This window comes from Engraulis encrasicolus, chromosome 10 (assembly GCF_034702125.1).
Source record: "Engraulis encrasicolus isolate BLACKSEA-1 chromosome 10, IST_EnEncr_1.0, whole genome shotgun sequence".
In the NCBI taxonomy this organism is placed as follows: domain Eukaryota; kingdom Metazoa; phylum Chordata; class Actinopteri; order Clupeiformes; family Engraulidae; genus Engraulis; species Engraulis encrasicolus.
Genome location: NC_085866.1, coordinates 42,856,708 through 42,868,159, shown reverse-complemented (window position 1 = coordinate 42,868,159; position 11,452 = coordinate 42,856,708). Strand labels below are relative to the sequence as shown.

General features: G+C 47.6%; 1 protein-coding gene across 1 annotated transcript; it reads right to left on the bottom strand.

The window, feature by feature from the left end:
• Window positions 1-2,479: 2,479 nt before the first annotated feature.
• On the bottom strand, window positions 2,480-10,528 carry htr6 (5-hydroxytryptamine (serotonin) receptor 6). Its single transcript, XM_063207640.1, has 3 exons — window positions 9,466-10,528; window positions 7,959-8,093; window positions 2,480-2,941 (listed from the first exon to the last, which is right to left on the bottom strand). The coding sequence occupies exons 1-3, from the start codon at window positions 10,525-10,527 to the stop codon at window positions 2,510-2,512; spliced, it is 1,629 nt and encodes a 542-aa protein (XP_063063710.1). The 5' UTR covers window position 10,528; the 3' UTR covers window positions 2,480-2,509.
• Window positions 10,529-11,452: the final 924 nt, after the last annotated feature.

Sequence of the window (11,452 nt, the reverse complement as noted above, 5' to 3'; positions counted from 1 at the left end):
TTTGAAGTCTTCCAGAGGGATGTGGCTCTCTTTAAATTGGCAAGACGTTGATAACGTTAGCACAGAAGTATCAAATGCACCGTTGCAAAGTCATCAGTCTCACATGAAATGTCACTGCCAAAAATTTGAAGAATTTAAGGTGAAACTACAAGAAAATTATTACCCTGCAGTGCTATCATATTCCAGAATGCATACTTACATCAGGTGTCCAGAAGAACAGGTTGTTGTTGCACTCAGAGACATAGCAAAGGTAAGAAGGGATGACACCAGACAACCATTTAACAAGTTTATTAGGTCAAGACTGGGTCAAGAAATACCCTAGGACAGAGTTTTTTAAGGTATTATGGACTGGTGAAAGTGACTATTGACAGACAGGGTGGGTGAGCCCATAGCTGGATCTGTGAGGGAAAAGTTTGCAACTTTCAAGAAGACAATGGTATTTATGCAGTATTCTGCTGGCATTTGAGTAGAACTCAGGAACTCATCTGAGTGTGCACATTACCGATCTAGCCATGGGCTCATCGATCTGGTCCATTAACAGTCACTTTCACAAGTTCATAAAACCATTGACAAAATTGTCTAAAGACCTTTCTTGACCCAGTCTTGACTGCATTTCTTGTTGAGTGGTCTTCAGGTTTCAACCTGTTTTACCTTGGTCATGTCTCTGAGTGCTGAATACAATGTTCTTGTGGACACACAATGTAGGTTTCAGTTCTGGGATATAACAGCACTGCAGGGTAATCATTTTGTGATAGTTTGACCTTCAATTCTTCTCAATCCGGCAGTTACTTTGTGAGCACAATGCATGTGACACTGATGACTTCGTAATGGTGCATTAGACGGATATGACCAATACAGTATCTGGGCAATTTCAAGACAGCCACATCCCTCTGGAAGACTTCAAAATTGTTTATAGACTTTTCAGAGTTTGTTAGATCTCCTTTGTGGCCTATTTTCCCAGAGGAAAACAAAGTTGCCTAATAATTATGCACACTAATTTTGCCCTGATATAGGGTATTGGGCCCCTCCGATCACACTGTCTCTTATTATACCAATATGCATGACCTGGAATGCTTAAATCCAATAGGTGTTCATGTCCAGGTTGGTGGTGGAAAATATGCATATAATGGACAATATGGTCAAAAAACATGTTTGCCTAATAATTCTGCACACAGTGTATGTACATCTCTACTGTTTAAACCCCCCCCCCCCAATTTAATGCACATTGTACGCACGCACGCACGCACAAACACACACACACACACACACACACACACACACACACACACACACACACACACACACACACACACACACACACACACACACACACACACACACACACACACCTGACACATGTTTAAAACTTTACCTCCCCCCAGCATCCTTCACTTTGCTTCAACAATTTAATTACTGTAGTTCCAAATATATACCTCACACAGACACACACAGACACACAGACACACACACACACACACACACACAAGCACACAAGCACACAAGCACAACAAAAACTGCATCCATGCCTCACTTGTGCAAGGTGGCAGCCCAAGATGTTCTCCAAGAGAACATTGTGGGGATATCATGCTCAGTGTACTTCAGTCACCCACTTTCACCCAGGCTGTTGGGATATCGAACAGGGTAACCCTTGGGCTACAAGCCCAACACCTCCATAACCAGTCACCCATGATTGGCTGTCCAGGGCTGGACTGGTAATCTGGCATACAGGGCGTTTTCCTGGTGGGCCGACAGTCATCAGGGGCCAATGCTGTTGTTGGGTTTTTTTTTGGTTCTTTAATTCAGATTGCCCATTGATCTATCTTTAATATAGATAACGGACCAAGCTAATCATAATATTGTAAAAAAGCAGGGGGTTGCCTGAGGGGCTGGTACGTTTTTGCAAAAAACAAAAAACAAAGTGCCCTCACTGTTTTTTGGTCCCAGCCCAGCCCTGGACCTGTCACCTCTATTGCAGTTCTGGTTGCCCTTCACTCACACACTCCCTTGCTCATCTGCTTCCCAAAACATATACAGTCCATTACTCATATAAAACAGGAATACTAACGCACAGTGACACTTAGACAATCCATAACCCCAGCCCACATCCCCTGCCCTCTAGTCCAGCGTGTCCACCTATATGTGGCAACTTTATGCACACCCTCCTTTACACATTTACCTACTCCCTCAACAACAGTGCTGGATTAACGCACAGGCTAGATATGGCTGCAGCCTAGGGGACCCCACCTGCCAGGGGGGCCCTGATTGTCCAAAAATGAAAAATTGCAGAGTTGAAAAGATATTAAAAATGTCATCTGTTGTGTTGAGTGCAGTTGGTAGACATGTTATCCTTAATTCCTAGCTTGTAATTATGACACTGTCCATATACATGTAACTTTGTCGGTGGCCCCCCGGGCATCTTAATCCGGCCCCGCTCACCATTAAAAACACTCACTCATATAAACAAATACAAATACGTATACACATAATCTCCAAACCCCCCAGGCAGCCCTTAGTCCAGAGTGTCCACCTGGTTGGGCAGCAGCAGTGGCAGCTCTATGCGAGCCTGCTCCGCGTCCAGTAAGTTCACTGCGTCCGTAGCAGTAGCCGGCGGCTCTGTGGGCTGAAGCCGCCGCGGCCGTTCCCCCTCCTCGGAGCAGAGTGACCCCCCCTCCTCATCATCGTCTTCGTCATCCTCATCCTCGTCCTCTTCCTCGGAGGGCAACTGGGGCTCGCCAGAGTTGCGGAGGGAGAGCGAGAGGGCGGGCGAGGGCCGTCGCGGAGAGTGCCCCCCGGAGGGCGAGCAGCAGGGCAGCAGGCGTGCCAGAGCACGCTTGAAGTCGCGCATGAAGAGCGGGTAGATGATGGGGTTCATGGTGCTGTTGCAGTAGCCCAACCAAGTGATGAAGTCGAAGAAAGTGGCCGGCACGCACTCACACACCGCCTAGAAGGGGGAGGAGAAGGAGGATGAGAGAATGGAGAGGAGAGAGAGGAAGAAGAGGAGTATTAGTGTTGAATATTATTTGGCACTGTTGCAGTACGCCAGCTGCGTGATGAAGTCGAAGAAGGTGGCCGGCACGCACTCGCACACCGCCTAGAGGGAGGAGGAGGAGGAAGGGAGGGTAGAGGAGTAGGTAAGTGAATGTTAATATACACTGCTTTATTACCAATAGATCAATATGGAAGGCGGCTGATACTATTATTGTACATTGTGTGGCATTTTGAAACAGAAGCCAAGTCACATGATGGTGTCAAAGAAGGTGGCCAACAAGTACTCACATACCGCCTAGAGGAAGAGGAGGATGGGAGCAATAGTATGTAAGTAAATAAATATATTTGGACTACAGGGAATATATCAGGAACTAGATTGCATTCTCACAGAAAATGCTGGAAGCGGGCTTGCCTTTTGGGGCAGAGCTGAGCAGTTTTATTTTTGATATCTCTATACCTAAATTAAAAACAAACTACTATTGAGAAAACAAAGCTAAAAAAAATGTGGGAAAAATCCATCCACCCAGTCTGAAGTTAAGGGCCTAATAATTCAGCCATCTTGGATTCAGCCATCTTGAAAGTGTAGCTCCGTGTTTTGGGGATATACTAAATGACATACATGCTATTTTAAGTTGGCTAAGGAACACTGCATATGATATAATTTTGAAAATCCACATGGGTCCGGTTGGGATTCGAACTCAACCTCCATATCTCTAATCTAGCACCTTTACCATTGAGCCAAGCAGCGGGATGTCACAAGTTTTCCAGCAAGACAATATCACATGACATTGAAGAGCTGTACAATAGAATTCTAGAATTGTAGTGCAGCCGCTCGCTCATTAACAATAGAATGTTGAGAGAAAGTGACAGTTGACATGGAACCCTTTATTGGCAGCACCTGTTCTGACTGTCTGTATGGCAGTTAGTATTGTGCTCTAAGGCAGAGGGCAGAATCAAATCAGTTTCTAGTTTTTAGATCGCTGTTGTTAAAAAAACTAAAAAGAATTGGCATGTGTCCTGCTCACAGATTGGAGTCATACATGTGATCTTCTAACAGTCCTTGAATGAAGTTTATAGGTTAAACGGTTCAGTCACAAATGGACCTCTTGTGGAAGATGTGCTGACCTCTTCAGAAAGGCACTTCAAGAATCAATAGGGAAAAGCCATTGGGCCAGCCCAGCACTTTTTACAGTTTCACCGTTTGGAGTCATCTCATAGAGCTCGCTATACAACGCGTCAACTAAACTTCTAGGTGCAAGTGTTGATGTTTTATGAACAAAAAAGCCTCCTACACTCTGATCTGAAGAGTGGACGGAACTCTGTCTCTGAAGGTTCTACCATTGTTTTCTATGGGCACCCAAACTTGCACAAAATCGACGAAAAGGAAAAAAAAAAAACCACAAGGGTATGGACACACAAAGCATTTTTTGAAATCTCCAAGCCGAGCCGGTTGTTTTAGTGTTTGAACGGTGTCTCTATCTCGAAAGGCCTAGGAGGAGAAGCGGTTTCCATTTTTACTGACCTGCATAAGAGAATCAAGCAAGCATAATAATAAACTGTACTTAGAGATTACTATAAGCGTGGCAAGCCCGCTTAATAAACTGTATTTAGAGATTACTATAAGCGTTGCAAGACCGCTTAAATATGTAAGCCCGATACTAGTATTGGATATTACATGGAATGTTTAAACAGGCCACCCACGCAATGGCATCAAAGAAGGCGGCTGGTCCGCACCCACACATCGCCTCGGTGAGGAAGAAGTAGATGAAGATTAAGTAGCAGGTAAGTCAATGTTAAAGGTGCACTGTGTAGGATGGTAGTCGGAGTAAGTAAGCTATTGCAACTATGCTGCTCACTGAAACTTTGCTGCCAATTGTCAAATTCAATCTTTTGATGAATATTTACCAAGTAATTAACTAATATTTACTAGTATGACCAAAGTACAGTATGTTTTGCAGCTGAAACTGCATGTATGAAAAGTGCATTTTTCCCCCAGTCATAATGAATACTTATAATTTGATGGTGGTGGTAAATATGCATGAAAAAGGTAACATTGTGAAAGGGCAGCATGGGTTCTGGAAATAAACTACTAAAATATTACACAGTGCACCTTTAAGTAACAATAAGCAGGTACTAGTAATGGATATTCTATGGCATTTTGAAACAGTAGCCCAGCCACGTGATGACATCAAAGAAGGCATCACCGGGGCACACTAGCACACTGCCTAGAGGAGAGAGGAAGAACAAGCGTAAGTGGTTAAATCAGGAATATGTCAGGACAATACGTAAGGCCAATACTAGTATTGGATTCTATATGGAATTTTGAAACAGGAGCCCAGCGTGACCACCATGTGATGGAGCGTGAACTCATGAAGAAGGTGGCCAGGATTATCCACACACTGCTTGGAAGAGGAGGATGGAGCAAGAGCAGGTACATTAAGTGATTATTAGTTATGAAAAACTCGACCTGTACTAGTATTACACACATATGCCATTTTGAAACAGTAGTCAGCCATGTTATGGAACCAAAGAAGGTGCCAGGTTACTCACACACCGCCTTGAAGTTAGAGGAGGAGGAGGAGGAGGAGGAAGAGGAGCAGGATAGACTGATAATAGTTGTAAAACTAGTATCACTGATGCTAGTAGAGATAGACCAATATACCTGGACAGTACATGAGGCCAATACTAGTATTGGATATCATATGGGATTTTGAAACAGAAGCATCAAAACATGGCTGGGACGCACTCACACTCCACCTGGAGGAAGAGGAGAGGAGCAGGTAAGTGACACTGACTCTGGGTATTTCCCAAAATCTAGTGTGCGTCCTTTGAAGTGTATCAGCCCTCGTAATCACGCACAGTTATTGGATAGTCTTTGGTGAACTCCGCAGAGTCTCCAATCACTGGGCATGACTAATTAGGCTGATACACTTCCAAGGCTCATACACGTGATATTGGGAAATAGTGACAGTTAAGATACACAGACATACTATTACAGAGAGGCCAACACAATATGTAAGGCTGATACTAATATTGGATATTCTATGGCATTTTAAAACAATAGCCCATAACTCATGATGGTGTCAAAGAAAATGGCTGGGACACACTCGCACAATGCCAGGAGGAGTATGAAGAGAGAAGAGGAAGAAGATGAGGAGAGAGGAGAGTCGGAGGAAGAAAGCAGAAGGGGGCTAGAGTGGGACCACTCGCACACAGCCCACATGAGGAGGAGAAGGAGGAGGAGGAGGAGGAAGAAGAGCAGGTAAGTAATGGGAGGGGAGGTGGGTGGCCAAGAGATCTGAAACATTTTCAACTGTCGATTTTGTATCTGAAGACTGGATATCCTGGTTGGAATTGCAATCAAAATGGACTAGGTGTTTCTGATAGGCAATTTCAAGCAGGCAATCTGGGTTGCAAGATTGACAGGTGGAAATGCTTCAAATCTCCAAGTGAGTGTATGAGAGAAGAACCGTCGGCTATTAGATGGAAATTTGAAACATCTGCATTGCCCTTTATATCAGTGTTAGATAGGTTGGTGTGCATCTGTCAGTACAAACCAAAGAAAATGTGTTTTCTTTAAGAGCAAATGAGACTTCAAATTACATAATTTGCATGTTTCCCCTTAGGTATTAATCTTTAGATGAATACAAGACTACATGCACAGCAACTTTCAAAATATTTAATGAATAGTGAAAACAAACAGTCACCCCCTAAAATCTGCAGGATATATCGTTCCCAATAACAACATGGCTAAAATTGTCCATCATTGACACACAAAATACCACTATATCACATCGGCCCAGCCATGTCTTGTCAGGAGTATGTGGATTGTATTGTACAGAAACAGTCACTCACACATGAACATAAGGCTGCATTATGCATTCATTTGTCGTGCATATCATTTTATACATCATTTCACACCCATTCCATGTCACTCGTAATTGTAGTCAGGAATAATTAATTAAACCTTGAAATTTGATGAGAAAAAGTATATGGCCAATTCCAGGTGTAAGCAATGCATGGCCATAAATTGACAATTATATATGACGGATGGGAGGAGTAAGAGAAAGATGGGTGAGGGAAAAATGTGTGTGTGTGCGTGTGTGCATGCGTACGTGCATGTTGGGGGTGTGGGTGGGTGGTGATTGTGTGTGTGTGTGTGTGTGTGTGGAGGGGGGGGGGCAGTGCGTTATTCACATAGCACACTAACTGTGAAGTAGGGGATGAGTGGTTCATGGAAGAGAAGTGTGTGTGTGTTTGAGAGAGAGAGAGAGAGAGAGAGAGAGAGAGAGAGAGCGTGAGAGGGACGCAGATGGAGCTGATATGACTGGATCATTGAAAACCGGGATGAGGGGGTGGCTGTAATTATAGAATTAAATAGCGCACTATTCATCCTAATGTTAATTCGTCCCCGCCTGAATCGCTCCACATGTAGTCGTCAAGAAAAGAAACAGAGGCGAGGAGGAAGGCGCAACGGAAGGAAATCTATTACAAAACCAGAGGATTTTCCCGTAATTGTATTTTTTCTCATCTCACCCACCAGCTCCCTCTTTCTCATGCCACAATATATGAAAACCGGCACGCTACAAATCGATGAACCACCCACACACCCTCACGCATGCGCAGTCACAGAAATGGCGGCAAGCAAGGAGTTTGAGGCACAGAATCGAACAATATTTCCTCAAGTAGCAGAACCAGCCCCCAGGGGTCACCTCCCTGTTTGACCTATAGCTTTTTGTGTGTATGTGTGTGTGTGTGTCTGTGTGTCCCTGGACACATTCAGCGAGTGAGTTCACTCACCTGGACTGCGCGCACGCGTCCAGCAAGAGAGCAAGTCCTTTCACCTGGACTGTGTGCTTGAGTGAGTGCGTCTGCATGCACGTACGTGCGTGAATACGATGTGCGTCCGTGTGTGTGTTTGCGTGTGTGTTTGCCAAGGACACAAGGAGCAAGAGAGTGAGTCCACCCACCTGAACCATGTTGGTGATGAAGAAAGGCAGCCAGGTGCTAAAGAACAGCCCTAGCAGGACGCCCAGAGTCAGGCTGGCCTTCAACGCCCTCCTGCCCTGCCGGTGGGCTAGCCTCCGCTCACTGTTGACCGAGAGCTGGTGGTACACACACACACACAGAGGGAGAGAGAGGTGGGAAGATGGAGAGAATGAGTACCCAGAAAAGGAGCGAAACGAGAGGGGGGGAGAGAGAGAGACACAGAGGAAGAGGAACATGGATGGAGAGAGAGAGAGATAGAGAGAGAAAGAGAGAGAGAGAAAAGGAGTGATGAAGAGGAGGAATGCAAGAGAGCAGGTTTCCAGTATCATTTATGGGGCAGTATGTTTCCATCCCAGAGCCCCATATCCAGGCATCCCACCCCATCCGTATCCATGGAACAGCTGGCCATGATTATTTATTGGTGCTACACTCAGACGCTGGCCCTGGAAGAGCGCAATACATTACAAGAGTCCCTTGAAAGCACACTCACACTCACACAGACACACACACTCACATGTGCATACACACACACACCTACTGCCTTCAATCCTCAATGACGGCCATTGCACTTGGTCCCGGTAACAATCCCCCTCTCTCCCGAAAGATTTTAATCTCTCTCACCACTCATGACACCCCAATACAACCCCCCCCTACCACCACCACCGCCCCCACGCTGCTAAGCTGCCACCCCTCTCCTGTGCAGAGGATAAACCTATCATTTTTTTTGTATCCCACTGCGGAAAAACATTTCCCCTTTTCTTCTCTCTTCTCAAGTTTAATAGGCCCTGTCTGCGCTGTAAGCCCTTATTAGTGTGTCACACCAAAGAAGACTTTCTATTCAGAACGCCTCAATCTACTCTAAAAGCCTTTTCTAATGTGCATGTATAACTTCAGGCCTTGTTATTCACCAATTGAAGGACGGTTGTACCAGAGAGAGTAGAGAGAGAGAGGTTCCATTGGCCCATTGTTTCCTGGTTCTATTATGGCCTCCTTTAGGCAGACCTAGGCAGACCTAAGGACTGTTCTATTCATTGTAGGAGCATTATGACACGGCCCTTTAGGCAGACCGGAACCTCATCGCGTTAGGTGCCCATAGAAACCTATTATGTTGGCATATCTCTGAATCTCTGGTTGTACTCTTCTATCTGTTCGTCCTTCCTGACACTTCAGTGGGGTCTGGTGAATCTGGTACAGTCAAAGCCTGTAGTGTATACAGTCTATGGGCACAATGCTCTCGTACCAAGGCCGAAGTTAAGTGTACGGCATTCGCAAGCAAATGGCTCTAAGAACTTCTTTCATGTTGGATGTCATTGTCTGGCTCTATTTAATTTTCAAATTTTGCAATCTTCAAAGGCAATACTAAACTTCATTTAATTAAAACGATTCAACAAGTGTAGGTGACCAAGCCACTACCAAGCCTCTGTGTGACCACCCTCTCCACCACCCACTTTCCCCATCCTCTCCCATCCCTATTCATCATGTTCTCACCGGTGCGTGGCGTGAGGGTGGCGGGTCCGGCTGGCTGAAGTCATCCCCGTCAGGAGCTGCGTGTCCTGGGGTAGGGGGTCGCGAAGGCTCCCCCGGCCCCGGGGAGTGCTGGTGCTGGTGGTGTGGGTACGGCGGGTGTGAGAGCGCGGCCACGCGTCGGGCCTGCCTGCGCGCCGCCAGCAGGATGCGGCAGTAGGTGAAGCAGATGGCCGTGGAGGGCAGGAAAAAGGTGAGGAACGTGGCCACCAGGGCGAAGGGCAACGTGACGCGCAGCCGGCACTGCACCGTTGTCTCCCCTCCTCCGGACGAGGAGGGCAAGCGCTGGAAGTACGACGGCGGGTAGTAGTGCGGCCCCGGGAAGGCGGCGGTGGTGGTGGTGGCGTTCCCACCAAGTCCACCACCACCACCAACACCAAGCACGTCTTCGAGCTCCGCCGTCGTATTGCCCTCCCCGCCGCGCCCCAGCCGGTGCCAGTCCATGCGGATGGGCAGGAAGGAGGTGAGCGCGGCCAGCCCCCAGGCGCCGCCCACCAGCAGCAGGGCGCGCGGCGGCGTCATGCGCTGCTTGTAGCGCAGCGGCGAGATGATGAGCAAGTAGCGGTCCAGACTGATGACGCACAGGTTGAGGATGGAGGCGCTGCAGCACATGACGTCGAAGCACAGCCAGACGGGGCAGAAGTCGGCCCACAGCACCCAGGCGCCGCACAGCACGTTCAGCAGGGCCGGCGGCATCACCACCAGCGCCACCATCAGGTCGGACAGGAACAGCGACACCAGGAAGCAGTTGGAGGTGCAGCGCAGGGAGCGGTGGGCGAACACCAGCACGATCAACAGGATGTTGCCGCACGCCGTCAACAGGATGATGAGCGACAGTACCACGGCGAGGATCCAGTGCCCGACGCTGTTGCTGATACAGCCACTGCCGCCACCACCATTGATGCTCCAGTCTCCACCACCACCGAACCCCCCGGCCACCGGGTCCCCCCCGTCCAAGGGGCTGTATGGGTTGCCACCGCCTGCCCCTGAGGCTGGATGGGCTTGAGGCAGTGTGGAGACGCTCATCTCAGCACTGCAGGCTGCTGCCACCAGTCTGCCTGCCTGCCTGCCCCTTGTCACCGTCTCCTGTGTGTGTTTGTGTGTGTGTGTGTGTGTGTGTGTGTGTGTGTGTGTGTGTGTGTGTGTGTTTGTGTGTGTGTGTCTTTTGTCTTCTTGGTGAAGCTATCTCATGTCTTCTGTCCTTGCAAAAAAATGTAGAAAACAAAAAAGCTTTAAAAAGGAAAAAGAACAGATGACAAATGTCTCCTTTTGTGTCCCTTTTCTATGTCACCAGATATCTGCCGAGGTTTCCTCAAGGACTTGAGAGAGAAAATGAGTCATCTTTGGTCCAGAGGTATGTTTCCTCCCAAAAAAACAAAACAAAAAAAGGCCCTGAGGAGAGAAAGCTGTGGAAGAGAGAGGCACAGTACCTCTCTGGTAAATCCCGTCTCTTCCCCCCTTTCTTCTGTGAGGCTTCTGGAGCTGTGAGAGTGGAGTGGAGTGGAGTCCCTCCACATCCCTCTCTGTCTGTCTCTATTGCTCTCTCTAGCTCAGTTCACCGGCTCAGCAGAGAGAGAGAGAGAGATAGAGGGAGAGTGTCCCCCTCTGCTCTGCTCCGCTCCCGGCCGTAAAGAACGGAGCTAAGCGGCGGCTGGTTTCCCTGACAGGAGTCTGCTGCCTGGCTTCATCGCACGCGCGTGGCTCGACTCGGCTCAGCAGCCAGTCTGAGCAATTCTGTGTCTGTCAGTGAGTTTCAAAGCAGCGTGTCACGATGACACTCACTGAGGGAGGGCATCCGAGAAGGAGAGAGGGAGGTAGGCTATAGTGAAAGAAATCGGGAGAGTGGGAAAATGAATGAGAGGAGGGAGGACAAAAAAAAGGAAAAGAGGGGAGGAAAAACAAGGACAGATAGAAAGAGAGAGAGAGGGGGGAGGAGAGCAAGGATGGATGG

What these genes read in the sequence shown, in the direction of transcription:
- htr6 (XM_063207640.1), bottom strand. Translation starts at nt 10,527, where the DNA reads ATGAGCGTCTCCACACTGCCTCAAGCCCATCCAGCCTCAGGGGCAGGC. An exon ending in CACCCTCACGCCACGCACCG is followed by an intron (nt 8,094 to 9,465) that starts GTGAGAACATGA and finishes GTGTACCACCAG; the next exon opens with CTCTCGGTCAACAGTGAGCG. An exon ending in TCATCACCAACATGGTTCAG is followed by an intron (nt 2,942 to 7,958) that starts GTGGGTGGACTC and finishes TCCCCCTTCTAG; the next exon opens with GCGGTGTGTGAGTGCGTGCC.